This window comes from Lontra canadensis, unplaced genomic scaffold (genome assembly GCF_010015895.1).
Source record: "Lontra canadensis isolate GAN:19392208 unplaced genomic scaffold, GSC_riverotter_1.0 scaffold57, whole genome shotgun sequence".
Classification (NCBI taxonomy): Eukaryota; Metazoa; Chordata; class Mammalia; order Carnivora; family Mustelidae; genus Lontra; species Lontra canadensis.
The window spans coordinates 12,265,186-12,283,451 of record NW_022631051.1 but is presented as its reverse complement, the minus strand read 5'-3'; the positions used below and the strand labels follow the sequence as shown (position 1 = coordinate 12,283,451).

The following is an 18,266-nucleotide window of genomic DNA, read 5'->3' as shown; positions in this document are numbered from 1 at the left end:
GTTGACTGCTTGTCCTGTTTCACTGCTAGAGTCTTTCCATCAGAAGCACAATCTACCCTCACAAAGGACCACCTGTTTCCCACACCCATCCTTCTTGTCAACGCTTTTAGCTCTGATTTGTATCCCTGGTTCTAGCCAAACTCATTCTGCTCCTCGCAGTCTGGATTATTAGTTTGTATTGGTGAGGCCTGGTTTGCAATGTTTTCCCTTAGTTTTGCAACTTTCCTTTTCATTTCATTCTGCTTATTCGTTTAAATTTTGTCATAAGTGATTTCTTGTGCAAATCATTACAGGGCCCCGACTTTGTTCCTTGGTGTAAGTTTTCTTCCTGTCTGAGCTCATCTATTTCTTTTTCATCCCCCACACAGGGTCGGGGGCGGGCTACAATCTGCCAGCATACTTGCCATGTCACTTCTCTCTACCCCAGCATTTTCTCCATACTACGCTTAAGTACTCTAACATATGACGAGTGAATTTTCTGGGGCACTCTCCCAAATATAAGGTCAATTTACCCTTTCCTTAAAGCCATAATTTTAAAGTAGGTGCTGCTCTCAATCCACTTTTCTGTAACCTGTGTCTGCGGAGGTAGAAGGGAGATCACACTGGGCTAGGGCCACACACAGTCCTCGCTAGGGAATCTGGATTTTGTCTTCTCTCTGAGATGCCCTTTAAGGTAGGACTGGCTACCCACTGAGAGGAGTGCAGTCAGCAGATAGCCCCCAGCTGTCAGCTCCTTCAGGGTCTTCTGTCGCTACAGAGATGCACCTCACCCAAGGCCATGAACTTCCTGTAGGAGTCCCTGTGCAGTGACTGAGCAAGATGGGAGTCTAAAGACCGGATACTTGAGGCCAACATGGGATGACAGCTCTGATGGGCCCCTCTGGCTCCAGAGCTGCCTGCCAGGTCAGACAAGGCCTGGGTCAGACCTGAAGCACAGATCAACTTCCCTGAGCTCTATCCTGCTTCCTCTGCCGTTAGCAAGTAGTGATCCCCAATGAACTGGCTCAGAGAACTCAATATGACAATGTTCTACTCTACACCAGGCCCCTCACCACCCAACCAGTAATGTGCTTCATCCCTGGACCCCTTCCCTCAGTGAGGTCTGGTCACTGGAAGGTGGCAGGGCCCAGGAGCCCTTCCTGTCTCTGCCAAGCCCAGGGTGATATGGAGGGGCTTCCCTGCTAGCCTGCTGTCTACAAATGAGAGGACATTAATAATATTTCTCAGGATTTTGCCCAATTCCCAACTTCCCTCAGCTTTCTTACCAGTGGGAGAGGAGGGGACAGGAACCACACCTGCTGCCAGTCTACCAGAATCTTGGATTCTTTCCCTTGGCCTATCCTCTTGAGTTGATGGCATTCCACCATCCCCTTTTCCTTGTTTGCTTACCGGCAGGTTTTTAAAAACTGTATTTTGTTTGCATAATTAATCACAGGGGAAAGGATACTCTTAATTCAGGAGTCTTTTGTATTATAAGAAAAACAATAGACATAGTCATAAACCTTAATTGTTTTTTTCACCATTAAAGCCCTTCTGGGAAAAAAAACAAACAAAACAAAACAAAACAAAACAAAACAAAACCACCCTTCTGGAAAATAAAAAAGTACCACTTGTCATGAGCTCAGAAGATACTCATCCTAGAAATTTATCCAAAAAATCAATTAGGCAGAAGCAAAAAGGTATACATGAGGTTCACTTAAGTGTGACCTATAAGAGAGATGTGCTGCAGGCATCCTGAGGGGTCAGCAGGGGGAATGGCTCAGTAAAGCAGGACACCTCTCAACAGCATTACAAAAACCACAGAGCAAAACCAGAACAGCTTCATAAAACAGCGCCTGAAAGCCGTTCTCAGTCTGGCCCTTCCCGTGTCCAACCCACATGGCCCAGCTCTCTTGCATCCCTGCTCACACTGCTCCATTTCCCCAGTGTCTTCCTCTGCCCCTGCTCTTCTCTCAAACCTCAGCCCGATACCAACCCGCCCCCCTCCCCCACCCCAGGCAGCTTGAGGCACCCTTCTTTCAGCAGGCCACACTGGCTTGGCGCTGTGGGTGTTCTGGTCTGTCTCCACCCACCCAAATCTGTCAGAGTAAAGTGCCTTATTCCCAGAGGTCTGACATGCAGTGAGCAGTTGACAAAAATTGGGGGAGTTAGAGAAGTAGAGAGAATGAATGGAAGGAAACCACATATTAACTCTGGCCTTCGCTAGGTCATTGGAATAGGGATGACTTTCTTTATTTTCCACTTTTTTGATTTTTCAAATCGCTGAGGAAAAATCCCCAATTAATTTAATCTGAAGTTTACTTAAATACATAAATATGTATACTAAAATTCAGCTATATAAAAAATTTGTGTCATTGGCCAAATCTAGACAGAAAATGCAAGAACATTCTACCACATGGTAGAATGATAGGGAAACTTGTTTAAATGTCATTAGCTGCTATTGTTAATTCTTCAGTTCATTGCATTTCCCACCACTGCACTGACCTGGCTCAAGTACCACCTCCATGAAGAGTCCTGGGCTTGCCCTTTTTGGCTTCTTGTTCATAACTACTCATCATTTAGCAACCGCATGTGCCAGGCACTGATTTGACAAATGATAGTTTTATTATTTCATTTTGTCCTTAGAACAACCCTCTGAGATAGGTACCATATTCCCAGCAGGTACCTGGGGAATAGAAGCTGAGAGGTTGTATGACTTGCCCAAGGTCACACAGCCAAGATGTGACATTTGGGATGTGGAACCTGTGCTCACTCCCTACTTCCCTCCAGCTGCCCACACTCCCGCCCTGACGGGCTCACACCAGCAGGGGCCAGAGCGCAGTGATTAAGCGCAAGGGCTAGTGTGTGGCTGCCCCTCTCACAGGGCTGCCTTGGGGATGAAAGGCATAAGCAAGCGTGAGACTGTACGGAGCAGCGTCAGCACTCCTTGTAAGCACTCGCCGTGCTATCATTCTGTGCTGCCACTGGCACCAGACATGAAATAGCACACACCCACTGCCTCTTGACCTCACTGCACAATGAGCTCTCTGAAGGAGCTTCTGCTTCTTCTGAGCACCACAAAAAATCCTGTTGACTGAGCCCTAAGTCCACTCAGCACCTGGACAGGGCTATCAGGGCCTACCCCCACCCAGACCCACTCCCTGGCACCTTCATCTGCCGGGTTCTGGAGCTGCTGCTGGTGGCAGAGGGAGTGGAAGGTGTCCTCCTCCTGCCAGATGACCCGGTGCAGGATGATCCAGGGCAGCACTGAAGAGACATGGGGCTCTTTGAGCTCCTCCTGCACAGCCATGCTGCAGTCGATGACCTGGGAGAGGGAGAAGAATAGGGGGTGTCACAGTCAGGCCAGCTGTCCCTTCCACCCTCTGGGATGACTTATCAGGGCAGAGGTCGGGACATGGACCTAGAACCATTCTAGCACATCATCAGAGTCCCAGGGTGCCCAACAACAGAGTTAAGCTCAGGCATCAGAGGAGCCAGCTCTGACAGTCCTCCCTCATGTCACAAGCAGCTCCTGACGCCCTCAGCACCTACCATGTGCTGGGCCCAAGCCCGATGGAAGGGTTACAGAGGTGAGTAGGGCAGGGCAGAGCCACAGACAAGCCACTCAAGAGTTAAGAATCAGGGGTGCCTGGGTAGCTCAGCTGGTTAGGCGGCCGACTCTTGATTTAGGCTCAGGTTGTGGTCTCAGGGTCATGAGATTGAGCCCCACAGTGGGCTGCACACTCAGCGTGGAGTCCACTTGTCTGTCCCTCTCCCTCTGCTCCTCCCTCTGCTTGCATGCATGCTTGTGCTCTCTCTCTCTCTCTCTCAAATAAATAATATTTTTTTAAAAAATTGGGAATCAAAATCAGTATGGCTGCTGCATTTAAGGCAAATGAGGGTCACAGTAGGGTCTCAGAGGAGTGGGTAGGGACAGAGGAGAACCCTGAGGTTTCCTGGAACAGAGGTGACACTCCAGTTGAGTGGCTGTGGTGAAACCAGGAGTTGGTAGCAGAGGACAGGCGTGCAGGCAGAGGCCCAGAGGCAGCCAAGGAAGCAAAAGATGAGTAAAGGAGGCTTGAAGTCATGCACCTTGGGTGATGGGTAATCCAGAGGACTATGGTGGGCTGAAGAGAAGGAAAAGTACACTGGTATTTCCACGTGAGGGTGATGGCTGCACTGGGAGGGTAGAGGGGGCAAGGAGGACTGTGGGGAGCAAGCCGCCATGGTTCAAAGAAGAGACAGCAGTGGCCTGGGCTGAGGCAGAGCACTACACACAGAGAGGAGAAACAAAGAATGGGGATATTAAGAATGGGGATTTGGCAGGACCTGTTGACAGCCTGAGTAGTTGTTGTCAGGAGAAAGAGCTTAAGGAAGGTTCCCTGCTATGAAGCCCACTGGACAACACGGAGTGTGGTGACCACCCCTTGCGTATGAGAGCCAGGATGATGTGGGGTGGTAGAGAGCCCTGGTGGGGAGAACAAGGGCCTGGGGTACCAGCCCCAGCTCCACCTCCTGCTCACCGCACACATGTCAGGGCCTCCTGCACTGAGCCTAATTCCAGCCCTTGGGGATGGGGGGTCTGGAAGAACCCTATGGTGCCCAGTGCTTAGCAATCTCCACCCCCAGATCCATCCAGCCCCAGGCAGGTGTGTAGGCAGTGCATGGTGACATGCCACCTGAGGTGCCCACTTCCTACAGGCAGAGCAGCCAACGCATCCCCTTGGGATGCCTAGCTTGCAGGAAATCGGTGAGCTATGAAGAAAGGGCATGTTCGCAGGAAGGAGTGGTGGGTTACCTGGATGAGGTTGTTGGTAAGTCGGGTGAGGCCAGTGGAGGAAGACGATTCCTTTAGGATGATGCCGCTGCTGTCAGCCGAAAGCGCCTGCTCAATGCCCAGCAGCAGCTGGGTCACTGTGGCCACCCACTCCTCCTTGGCTGCAGACTCACTCGCATTCACCATCTGCTGGACAGCCTCATGCAAAGCCACATCGGAGCACTCGAAACACTGCCGGTGGTCCTTTAGCCGAAGCAAGGAATCCTGAGCATGGGGAGGGGCAAGGAAGAAAAGAAGGAGGAGGGCATACCATGAGAGGACTGCGATGGTGCTCTCCATGCCTGGTCCTCAGGACTGAGGGGCAGGTAGCTGGGGACAAAGACACGAGGGCAGTCCAAAAAGAGGGGAAGTGGAGGCTTTCCATAGGCCTTGAGGCATCTGTGAGGGCAATCACAGCATGGCGGGTGCCAGTCAGGGGGCTTTCAGAAAGGAGCTTGACCTCTGCACCTCTGCTTCCTCATTTATAAAGCTGGGACATGGAGGAGGCCACAGAGCTGGCGAGCAGCCAAGGTGAGACTGAGTGACTCCACCACCTCTGTCAACTCTCATCCTGAGCCACCGTGTCCGGGCCACCTAGTCACACGCTCATCTGGTGCCACAGCTCTGGAACAGTTTCAGCAGGGAGGGCAGGCTCCCAGGGAGGGACTCTCTCTGTGGAGGAGGGTCTGAGCAAGGCCAGAGCAGAGGCAAGCAGCCAGGCAGTGCTGAGGTCTTGGTTCTGAGAGGCCCACCCTACCCAGGTGCCCAGGTGGAAAAGGCACCGGGAGCAGGATATGAGCCGCCGACCCTAGCACACTCAGAGCCCCGCCTCAGCACGTGCAGGAGCTCTCAGTTCGCCACACTATTTTAAAATCTCCTCTTTGGGAGCCATCGCTTTTTGTGCAGCTCCCTTTCCTTTTGCTCTAGAACATAACCCACTTAAGGCCCTCAGTGTCAGCCACTTTCATCACCATGCCTCTGTGTGGGGAAGCTCGGCCTGGCTGTGAACTGGCAGATCTGGCAGGCGGCCTATTAGACCAGCAGGGAGCACCTGCTGCCCGGAGCCCCGTGAGGCTCTGACCTCGCTGTAGCCGACGCCTGGTGGCAGCTCCACACAACAGGCATAGCCGCACTCTCCGAGCTGACGCAGACAGGGGTGCCTAAAACTGTCTTTGGGATGTGCTGCAATGTCTGAACACAGATCAAAACCACCCCCAATTTAAAACCTCTAATTGCCAGGAAAACGGAGCCTGTGTTTCTTTAGAAAAAGCCAACACTCTCTAGCAGGAGGCCCGAGGCATGAAGGAGCCCAGAATCACAGACGTGGAACCCAAAGGCCCAAGCTGACCCCTCCTGATCAAACACCAATCACGCGAGAGGCAGGGGCTTATTGTATAGCAAGATAAAGATGACAGACCAGGGAGTGCAGCCAGCGTTGCCATGAAAGTCAGGGTCAAGACAAGGACCCACCAGCAGTGCTCTAATGGGACATAATCCCCAGTGCTCAAGGCTAGAAAGAGCTCAAATGCACAAGAATAACTGCCAACAAATGAGGAGACCAAACTGCGCTGACTGTGGGCAACATGGTCGTCTACCCCAAACAAAGAGAAACTATCAGAAAGAATAGGAATGCAGCAAAGTGGCTAGATTGAAAATAAACATGCAAATATTGATAGGGTTCCTATAAACCAGAAATGTACAGCTAGAAAATATAACGACCAACAAAAAGATCTTGCTCAAAGTCGCAATCAAAAATACCAAGAACTGGGACGCCTGGGTGGCTCAGTTGGTTAAGCGGCTGCCTTCGGCTCAGGTCATGATCCCAGGGTGCTGGGATCGAGTTCTGCATCGGGCTCCTTCCTCGGCAGGGAGCCTGCTTCTCCCTCTGCCTCTGCCTGCCTCTCTGTCCGCCTGTGCTAGCTCGCTCTCTCCCCCTCTGTCCCTGACAAATAAATAAATAAAATCTTAAAAAAAAAAAAAAAAACCAAGAACTTATAATCAATTCAACCAGAAAAAAACTACTCAATTATATCAAAGAACATTCAAAGCAGCTTGCCTAAATAGGGAGAGAGAGCCATCATACTGCTAGAAGATTCCAAATTAGACCCCCTCCACAGACAAATTTCATAAAAGTTAGACCAAGCACAATAAATGCAAAACTAACACCACCAGAAGAAAACAAAGGCAAATATAGTTTTTATCTATTTGTTGACATGCTTCTTGTCTGCCTCCCTTTCTAAAATAGAGGTTTGGCCAAAGGGGGCCTCTCTCCCCTGTTCAGTGCCAGGCACACTATGGAACTTAATCCATGTATGTGGAATGAGTAGATGAATATTCTCTCAGTCTTGGAAAGGCTACCTAAGCATAATGAACAAAATCACAAACCCTTAAAAATATCAAAAGATTTGACAAGATAAAATTCAAAACTCTTTTATGTCAAAAAAAAAAAAAAAGGTCACAATTTAAAAGCACACTGGGAAAAAATACTTGCAACTTTTGAAGAAAAAAAGATTAATAACTTTAAAATTCAAAGATTACTCAAAATCAGTAAGAAAACACATCCCCTCAATGGAAAATCAAGGAAAAATCAACAGTCACTTATCCTCAAAATAAAAACCATGTTCTTTCACAGCACTTGGCCCGGGCCTCGCCACACATCTCTCAAGTACTACTCAATGCCCATCCAACCCACCAGCGGAGCACCTTGCCACACTCAGGGGTTCTGGACGATAGCAGCAGACTGACATCTGAATACTGGGCCATCTTAATAGGCCCAGGGAGGCATCTTTTCCTCACCTAATGGCCTCCCTGGTATACCCAGCCATATCTCTCATATGCAGCCACACTGGACACTCCTTCATTCCCTGCCACCCACCCCTGCAAGCCTGCCACAGCAACTGGGGTCAGACACATCTCATCGCTTGATTTCAGCACAGGCCAGCCTGACCCTCCTCTTCCAGGAACTGGAACCTCCCCCTGCCTGTCTCCCACTCTCCCTTCCTTCCCAGAACCAACTCTCTCCTCCCCTTGTACCAGGATGGAGATGCCTCCATTTGCTCCTACAGCCACACCTCTTCACTATTTCCCAATTTAAGAAAGTAAATTGAAAAGTCTCACATAATGGGAGCAAAAAGCCTGGAAGAAGATTGGGTTCTCTTTCCAAACTGAAGGGGAAGGACCCAATAAGATAACAATCACAGTAAGAACTGATTAGCGTGTGAACCATAAGAGACAGGACACCAGACCCCCGCAATGCCCCTAAGCACATCGTGTTTATCACCATCCATGTTTATCATCCAACCCCACGCTTCCAAAGATGGTGGCACTGGTGTGAGCCAGCACACCACATGGCGCTTGCTACATGCCAGGCATGGTGCCAACACACACTAACTTGTATAACACCTACAGCAGGCCGCTGAGGGATGGAAAATGGTTGTCTCCATTCTAGAGATGGGGAACCAAGGCACAGAGAGACTAACTGAATGGCACCAAGCAGATCCTGATGCCCCGTGCTCAGTGTTTACCTCCTGAAGAAGGCAGACTCGGAGGGAGTCGAGAGGACACATGGCTTTAAACACCACAGTGGTGTTCTTTTTAAAAAATCAATCATGTGACTCTACACAGGTATTTATTTGGTCTTGACTATACTGTATAGTTTGTCCATTTTAACATCTACTCAAAACTTAATTCTAAAGGTAATACAAAAAGGCAGATGAACAAGCAGGTGGATCGCTGGGTGCCATGCTGACTAGTCTCCCTTCCTCATTTGCCAGGCAGATGTTCCGATTCAAGCATGGACTTGTCCTGAGCCACACAGAACCCTGGAACCTGCTCTCCTAGGTTCCAGCTTCCCCCAGTCTTGACCACGTGTTCTAACTAGCATCTTCCTGGGTGCCATTCGGCAGTTTTTATTCCTGCTTTTCTCGCCTAGGAGCATGTCCTTGAGAGCCACCTCAAAACCTTCAGAGAAGAAACCCACAACCAAGCAAAGAAGGTACGAGGTCAGGGCAAGAGGGACCGTGGGCAGCACACACCTGCAGCAGCAGGAGCTGGGCTGGCCTCTCTGGAATAGAAGTCATAAACTCCAGGTGTTTAGCCCGGTCAAAGCCACTGGTACACAAGGTGGGGCGAAGCAGATGCACGACGGCCTTATAGTCCCCAGCCTCGTAGAGCCGCTGAATCTCCTCCAGGGACTGGCACCGCTCCAGTGACTTCAGGTTCTTATCAATCTGGAAAAAGCCCAGACATGCTGCCCAGTGACAAACCCCTCACATCCTCTCTGAATCTGGCCAGTGTCTGCACTCACTAGACCCAGATGAGGAGTACGAAAGTAGACTCTCTGTTAGTACACCAACATTTACATTAAACAATAGCTTTATAAAAAGTACTTCTATTGGGGTGCCTGGGCAGCTCAGTCATTAGCGTGCTTCTCCCTCTCCCTGCCACTCCCGCTTGTGCGCATGCTCTATCAAATAAATAAAAAATGAAATCTTTAAAAAAAAAAAAAAGGATTTCTATTAAAGTCAAGGCACTCAATTCTTTTAAAAACAAAGCAAAAAATGGGGTGCCTGGCTGGCATAGTCAGAGGAACGTGAAACTCTTAATCTCAGGGTCATGAGTTTGAGCCCCACCTTGGGTATAGAGATTAAATACCTTAAAAAAATAGCAAAATACAAAAACTACCCCAGAAGCAGAGAGGTTCCAGATAATTCTCTGCCACAATAGTTGGACAGCAAACCAGACTCCTGGAACTGAGGAACCAGAGGCCACTGGAGACTTGGGGGAGCCCTGGTCCAGAGGCTGAGACACAGCATTGACCCACAGAACTCTCTCCTTGCAAGAGTTCTGCTGTTTCCCCTAGAACGCAGGTACCAGAGGCACTGCACTTGGCCTTGCCCAGAGAATTCTGTAAGAGTCTGAAGGACAGTCAGCTGAAGTGGACATGTCACAGCTATGGAACTGGGTGGGGTCTGAGGCTGCGCAGTAAGAGCAGGATCAGAAACGGACAGAGCCTGACATACATGCCCCAAACTGCTGACCCAACCCACAGTCAGACCAGCATTGCAGGCTTCTACAGCAGTTTCCCTCTAATCCCGCTAGAGCTGCTGCAGCACATGGCCCAGAGAGCTGAGCAATGATCATTCCAGATCTTGCCGAAGGCCTCCCTCCAACCCTGCCCCCTACCACCTGGATGGGCTTTCCCTCAGTGTGTGTGTTGGGGGGGTGGGCATAGTCCAAGGTGCCCTTGTGCCCCAGAGCTAGCCTCTCCCAGGCTCCTTCATCCTCCCCTGAGAGGTAGGAGCCCTGCTCAGCACCTGGGCTGCTCTCTTGCTCCACGGGGACATGGCAGGCCTGGTCCAACTCAGCCAACCCAGAATAAATCTTTGACCAAGAAAACACCGTTAAATAACTCCCACTCACCTCCTCCAAGGAAACAACAGAATCATTGTAGAGGTTGGGCAGGCGGATGACGATGTCTCTTTGCTCAGTCCCTGCCTCAGCCTGGATGGCAGTGGAGCTCTGGAGAAGTTCTGTGCAGATGTCATAGTTCTCCAGGGCCTGCTCCATGTCTCCCTGGTCAGAGGAAAAGCAGTCAAAGGTCAGGAACAGAAGGAAGGAAACTCCCTGTGCTGTGCCAGGTGCCTTACCTCCCTGATCCCACTAGACTGTAGGCACCAGGAGGGCGGTTTTATCCAGAGACTGCTACATCCTCTAAAAGGGTTCCTGGACACAGCTGGAGCTCAACAAGTATTTGTTGGACAAATGAATGATCACTTCATACCACAGTTCTAAGGGAAGGTATCATTAACCCTATGTTGCAGATGAAGACACTGAGGACACGTGAGGAAGGCTGAGTGTTTGTTCAAGATCATGAGCAAAAAACCAGCCGAGCCAGGATTAGTAGCTAGGCCTGTCCTAATTCCAGAGCCGACTATGACAATCTTACTCATTCCACCACAGTGTACTGGGCACCACCATGTGAGGTGATGGCTAGTCCACCCTGGCCATCTAGACCAGGCTCTGAGGGGAAGCCTTCTGAGAAGTCATGCAAGATAAGTGGTTTTCCCTTCTAGAAAACTCTGCATCCATCTGTGCACTCATTCAGGGGCTCTCAGGAAAACAAAGGCAAAGGGTTTAAGAACCCAAGGCAATCCTGAGTGTGGAGGCCTATAGGGTGCACAGGAGATCCCTTCCAGAGTTCTGTGGTCATGCTGATATGCTGGAAAAACTGGGGGCCATCCTAGGTTACCTGAGATCTCAAGCTTCCCCACCACATCCCACTTCCTCCTCCTGAGCTCTGCGCCAGGCAGGAGCCATATGTGCACCTGCACACATATTCTCCAGAGTACATCCAGCTCTCTTCCCCCAGCTTTGGGGCCAGGGAACCAACCACAGAACCAACCTGCAGTGCAAGGAACCGAGCCTTCAACCAATAAACGCGGACCACAAACTCCAGCCAGCCATCCTCAAACAGGTCCCGCTGGGATGAGGCAAATGACAGCTGCAAGAGGTCCCCCAGGAAGTGGGTTCCTGGGAAATCAGGCCCAAACCTGCCATTCACCACACCAGCAGGGCAGTTCCGAGGAGACACTGTAAACCATTCAGGCCAGAACAAGTCAATTTCATGTGCACGTTCCAGACACCCTTCTGCTCCCTGGAGCTTGCCCTTAGCCCCCACCACACCTGCTTTAGTGTCCAGGAGTACCCTGAGCCCCTTGGAGCTTTACAGCCTCTCAAGTGGCCAGCATCAGAGAAATCAGACAAACCAGACAGAGATGGAGAGACCCCAATGGCCCTCATTTTACTTACTCAACTTTGTTCACCAAATAGTGGTTTAAAAGTCAGAATGATACACATCATCTAGAAAAATTATTGGGACACATAAAGTGTCAGGTGATGACAAGAAATCTGAGATCCTACTTCCTTCAATCCTGAATAACAGAAAAAGTAGGCAGGTGGCTCCCTCTGGGGGCTCAGCTGTAACTAACTACTTCTTGAGCGTTCAAAGGATTTCTCGGGGACCCTGGATTTTCCCTAGTCCAACAAGCCAACCCAGGAAATGTGCCCACTGCAGATGGAACTCTGAATTCCATGACTCAGCCTCCCACTCCTGTTTCCTCCTGGCTGCTGAGGGTTGGGAAAATTACTCCTACCACAGAATACAGTATGCCTCCTACCTGCAGAACTTCTGCCCTTGGTCAGCAGCCACTGGTCTAGCTGGAGCTCCATGCAGGAGAGAGACATCAGCATCATATCCTGCAGGACAGGCACCAGAAGGTCAGGAATGAAGTCATAAAGAGGCACCAAAGGGTGAGGCATGGGATGAAATGAAACTACAACTTACTTTGATAAACATATAACTCTTTCTTCAACCTACTTTCCATTTTATAATCAATGGCTACCTGCCAGGACATAAAAAGAGGCACATGGATCTATACTGGCACAAGACTTGGGAGGAGCCAGAGACCTGTCTTCAGTCCTAAGGGACTGCCCTACGGAAGGGGCAGCTCTGTCACCTGCCAAATGTCAGACCAGATGCTGCAACCGTACTACAGCACTCAAGCCTCAAAAGTAGTTGGGTCAGGCATCACTTCCAGAGTCACAAGGAAGCTGAAGTTCAGCAACGAGGAGCCACCTGCCAAGTGGGCAAAGCTGAGAAATAACCAACCTGATTCATCTGGAGACCAAAGCCTCACCTCCTCCAGCCACTCCACACTGCCCCTGGGGAACAGGCCTAATGAGCAACAGCTGGACACAGTCCCTGAGCTGTCCCTGTGGAGGGAGCACAGGCTCACATGGCCCTTAGGACCTGTCAAATCCCTAAGCTCTTCTGCCTTCTGTGTCCCCAGTCAGAAAGACCAACCCGACAGGCTCTAAAGGCTCCCAGTGCACCCTCCCAGGCATCCAGCCTTCCCCCGTAACAGGAGAAGGGGTCCAGAGCATCCAGTGTTCCCTTGAGCCTCAAGAAGCTCCGAGTGGAGGAGCCTGGGGTGCAGAGTGCCGTCAGTGGGGAGGCTGAGCATGGGTCAGCCCCCTAGTTACAGTGGGCCCCACCACTTCCCTAAGCAACCTATTTAGCTTCTGTACTTCTGTCTTCTCACCTGCTAAAACACAATTTGGTAACATTCCCTGGCACCTGGAACACAGCCGAATGTTTCACTTTCACCCACTCTCTCCACTGGCTCTCCTCCATCTTGGTAAGCCACCCCACAACCAACCAACCCCTGTGCCGGGGCCAGCCCCAGAAGCCCTGTCCACCATCTCATTCCCTCATGAGCTTACAGCTCATCCTATAGGCTGTACCTCCAGAACCTTCCACTCCACTGCCACCGCTGACACTCACCCGGCAACAGCCTTCTAATGGCCCCATGCCCACTCTCACCTCCGAGTGCAGCCTCCACTCAGCCACCAGGGACCCTTCTAGACACAAACCAGTTCCCATGACTCCCCAGAGGCTCAGGTTCTGGGCCCACAAATGGATGCAACTGAGGAGGCTCAACAGGACAGCAACCCACAGAGCCCGCCCCCGCCCCCAAACCTTAAGAGGCCCCCCGCCCACCTGACCTTGATGTGCTTGTTGCTGCAGTCCCTCAGCAGCGGGTTGGGCAGGCTGGTGCTGTGCCTCCTCCAGCTGTGATAGATGTTGAGCACCACCTCTGCCAGCCCCGGCGGCCACCTCAGCAGGAACTTGTGGCCCATGCTCTTCAGGTAGCGCATCATCAGCTCCAGGATGCCCCCGTTGGTCAGGTTCTCCAACAGGAATGCATGTACGTCCTGCTTCTCTGCCCAGGGAGGGAGAAACAGCTGACTGGAATGAAGGACCTCCCACGCCAGGGTCTCCCATTTCCTCTGGGAGAAGAGAGAGGCAGAGGCAGGGCCGGGCCAGGCAGGGGCAGCGCCAGGAGAGCACCTGTGGCCTCCCAAGGGGCGGTGCTCCCCAAGCCTGGCTCCAGCCCTCACCAGCTGTGAGCAAGCTGCTCTGAATCTCCAGGTCTGATGTGGGGACTGAAGGGCCAACCTGCACACGCTGCCTCAAGATGTGCCCTCAATAGCCGGGTCACGTACACGTGACTTGCAAAGCCATGCCCCCAGCTTCCACCTGAAGCACACACCCTTCAGAGAGCACAGTCAAGCATGATCCTAGACATTTCAGCAGATCTCCCAACCGACCACATTGCTCAGGCCCAAGACAAATCCAGGAAAACCCCTGACCATGCTTTAAAGATCACCCCAGAACCATTTCCCAGAACAAAACCTAAGCAGGCTATAGGATAATGGGAAGAAGAATTCCCAACAGTGAATGATCAAGCTGCTCAATTCCTACCAGATTCCATGAATGTCGCCGAGTCGTATGACAGTCGGTGAGGCCCGACGCTCGGGAAGCTTTGGAGTTTGGCTTCTGACTGGACTTCGTAAGTATTAAATGGGTCATCTTCCTCTTCTGGGTCCAGCTTTCTTAGCCTGCATGGAACACACCAACATCACAAAAGTCATACCAACACACTCTGACATGAGCACTTGAATTCTTCCAATTAGAGAAATGAATGAGCAAGACAGAACAAGAGGCCAATTAGTGAGAGGAAGGGGTCCGAAATCCAGGCCTCTGGGAGGCTCTGCCTCTTTCCACGCCTTTCTGAGCTGGCATCTAACCTATACCCTCACTCATTCATTCATTCCACCAACAGGACTTCAACTGGAATTCAGCTGTGAGTGTGGCAAACCCTGCCCACAGTAAGCTTACCTTCTAAATGGGAGAAAAAGACAATAAACAGAAACATGAAACAAAGAGCGCAAATAAGGACCAACCACCACAGAGTGCTTAAGACAGAGGGTCACCGGGCACATTCTTTGGAGAACTGAATCAGGAAGGCCTCTGAGAGGGAATTAATGTCCATGCTGACAATGGAGGAGGAAAACAGGCTGGCCATGCAAAGCAGGACAAGGACAGGTGGAGAGGCACAGGCCAGAAGAGCACCAGGAATATTCTAAGAATGAAAGGGAGCCCAGCAAACAGGGAGAAAGTGGAATGAGTGGAGTATGGGGACACAAAAGGCCCTTCTGAGATTGGGCCCTCCATGGCTCCGTGGCTCACCACAAAGCCCTGGGCCTGAGGAGGATGATTCTTTCAGCACCTCCCAAGGACCACGTTTTGGCCTTCCGGCAGTTTCTCCTTAACCAAGCAGCCCTGGGGCATAAACACATAAAACAGGGCCCTACTGGATGGCTTCATTTATTTATGCACACACCCCCAGGATCACTACCCTGGGCACGCTCTCACGTTGCTCCTACGTGGCCATTTGAAGAAGCAGACATGGAAACCAACAATTAAAATAAAGATAAAGGGGCGCCTGGGTGGCTCAGTGGGTTAAGCCTCTGCCTTTGGCTCAGGTCATGGTCTCAGGATCCTGGGATCGAGCCCTGCATCAGGCTCTCTGCTCAGCAGGGAGCCTGCTTCCCCTCTCTCTCTGCCTGCCTCTCTGCCTACTTATGATCTCTTTCAATCAAATAAATAAAATCTTTAAAAAATAATAAAATAAAGATAAAGAAGATAGAAAACATTCCACATAAAGAGGGAAAGAGCAGTGCCTGGCTAGCTCAGTGGGTACAGCATGAACTCTTGATCTCAGGGCTATAAATTTAAGCCCCACACTGGATACAGAGATTGCTTTAAAAAAAATTTTAGGGGCACCTGGGTGGCTTAGTAGGTTAATGTATGCCTTTGGCTTGGGTCATGATCCCAGGATCCTGGGATTGAGCTCCACATCAGGGATCCTGTTTCTCCCTCTCCCTCTGATACTTCCCCCTGCTTGTGGTCTCTTGCTCTCCCTAATAAATAAAGAAATACCTTGAAAAAAAAAAAAAAAGAGGCTAAGACTCTTTCATCAGGGCTGAACAGAAGATAGAGAAATGGGTCACCGAGACCCTTGGCATCATCAACCATGGCCCCATCCTGCAGCTATCCTGAAAGGAGACCTGCTCCTGGCACTAACCCTGAAGAGGAATTTATCAGAGAGCACCAATCACATCCTCCACTTACAGAAAACAAACCTGATTTCCAAGCACTTCACTTTCACCCCAGAAAGAAAAAGAGGCAACAAAGGAGCAAAATGGATTCACAATCCACCTAAAGCTTCTGGCTCCTCCTCTTGCATGTGGATGTTATCACCCTTGAAAATAAACTGTCAAAGGCCAAACCACTGAAGACTGAGGACTCTTGGTTAAAGACGCATACTGAAGGGGCACCTGGGTGGCTCAGTGGGTTAAGCATCTGCCTTCGGCTCAGGTCATGATCCCAGGGTCCTGGGATTAAGCCCCACATCAGGGTCCCTGCTCAGCAACCAGGGGCCTGCTTCTCCCTCTCCCTCTGCCATTCCCTTGGCTTGTTCTCCCTCCCCCTCTGTCAGTAAATAAAATCTTAAAAAAAGAAAAAATGCACACATGTTACCTTCTAAACTCCACTCCAGAAACTGTGAAGGGATTAAAAGATACAGGGGATAGGAGAGAATGCCCCAGCAGACAAGAAACGTGTTCACCAAATGTCAGATGGCAGCAAGATGATGGAGCAGCAGAAACAGAACTGCTCTCTCCACTCAGCTAAGGACAGGGGAGGAGGCATTAGGAAGCCCATGTACCACCACCATAAACAATGGTGGCCAGGAGGGTTCAGGAATTAGAGGCTCTGGAGGAGCTGGGGAGGCAAGGGCAGAAAGCAGGAGCGCTGGTGAAAATGGACTTAAGGAGCACAGGCACCCAGGCCCCTCCCAGCTGGGGGCAGCCTGGACTCTTCTCCTCCCTTAAGGCATCTCTGACAACACTAAGAATGGGTGAAAGCAAGGGAAGATTTATGAGCCTGTCCTCTTTCTCAGAATTCGAGGGAACCCTACTGAGCCTGGAGAAACCAAGCATGCACACTCTTCCTGAAAGTGGAATGGGTGCTACCTTTTGTGGGGTTTCCCAGAGTTTGCACCCAAGCAGCAGTAGCCTTAGGTCTCCCAGAAAGTGGGTGTCTATGTGTGCATGAGGACATAAGTGAGTGGCCTCCAGCTCGGTGATCCATCCATCTCCTGAGGGCCCAGGGAGTATCTGGTTCTCTGAAAGATGTTTAAGTCATAGTTCCTACCTTCAGGAAGTTCAGAGGGAAGAAAGGTGAGAAAAACCCCACAATCCCAATCCATTGAGATCTGCGCTTTGGACACTGGCACAGATGCTATGGGAGAACAAAGGAAGTGCCCAGAAGAAGGGGAGGCAATGGAAAGAGAAACTTTATTGGTGGTATAGGCTAGAGGTTTGCAGGTTTGCTTGTTTTCACAAATGAGAAAAAGTACACGGTACCTGGATGGCAAGAACTTCATCAGAAGCTCCTGGAAGTCTACCTTCTCTTCTTTCTTGCACTTGGTGTTTCGGACACGGGCAGACCGCCGCTTCGCTGTCTCTCCACTCTCTTCTGCAATCTTCTTCCGCTTCACTGCTTTCTTGGATTTATCTCCCCCAGAAACATCACCTTCATAAAGAGTGCAAACTGAAATCTTACAAGGGGCAGGGATCAGAAAACGCACTACAAAGGCACATCAGTGCCTCTAATCTAACTCTACCAGCGTGTTTCATGGTCATCTCTGATGTTCAAGAAACCTCCCATCTTTTCTTTAACAAGAGTCCTGAGGAAAGTTAATTTCAAACTCAAAACACTTGACTCACACTTTGTTCAAATTCCCAGAACCCATAAGCCAGATCTGAAGATTACGTTCCTTGGCTACAGAACACCAAGGTCTCCAGCAGTCCCTCCTCCCACCCCCGCCAGCTGGCTGTGAGAGCCTCTGGTGCCTCAATGCATGTACTTGGGAATGACAGAGCAAGTGGCAGTGACACTAACTCTGCCCACCACCCAGCACCTTCTGAGCATTCAATGACAGGATGTGAGGAAGAACATCATGAGAATTACAAGAAAGCAGAGGAGTGTCATGTATGGTTAAGCAAAAAATGAACAATCACATACAAGTTCATTCAGAAACTCGTTTAACGGCCAGAGTCTTTTATTCAGGGACACAGAAATCAAAAAAAGGCTTGGGAACTGCTGTCTGAAATTTTTTTTTTTACTACTTCATTAATAGTAAAAATCAATAAAACCACCAAAAACTATACTACCACATATAGTGGTAACTCTGCTGACTTTCTCAAGGTCAAAACACTCCAGTTTTGGTGCACAACAGTGTGGTGCTACAGGGCGCAGCCAGGAGGAGAACAGGACCAGTAGAGGGCCCCGCCAGCTCCCCAGGTAGTAGCAAGAAGAGCAACCCTTCCATCAGGACTTAGCAGCCAGGAGTTTAGGAGTCCCAAGAAGCTTCGCTTCTGAGCTCCAACCCCAGTCCCTTGGGGGCCTCATTGCTGAAGGGACCCCCGATGGGCCCCAGCTCTGGGAGCAGACTCAGCCTTTCCTGCAGAGCTGGCCCACTTAAACCCTGGGCCAGAAGCG

At 50.5% G+C, this 18,266-nt stretch overlaps 1 protein-coding gene across 1 annotated transcript in view; it reads right to left on the bottom strand.

Annotated features, from left to right (window-relative positions):
• CABIN1 (calcineurin binding protein 1) overlaps positions 1 to 18,266 on the bottom strand; it is a 156,022-nt gene that overhangs the window by 102,738 nt on the left and 35,018 nt on the right. Inside the window, 9 exon segments of the mRNA XM_032876019.1 lie at positions 3,148 to 3,304; positions 4,778 to 5,020; positions 8,830 to 9,024; positions 10,217 to 10,369; positions 11,199 to 11,386; positions 11,974 to 12,052; positions 13,361 to 13,578; positions 14,121 to 14,257; positions 17,129 to 17,297. Coding sequence (XP_032731910.1) covers positions 3,148 to 3,304; positions 4,778 to 5,020; positions 8,830 to 9,024; positions 10,217 to 10,369; positions 11,199 to 11,386; positions 11,974 to 12,052; positions 13,361 to 13,578; positions 14,121 to 14,257; positions 17,129 to 17,297 — 1,539 coding nt within the window.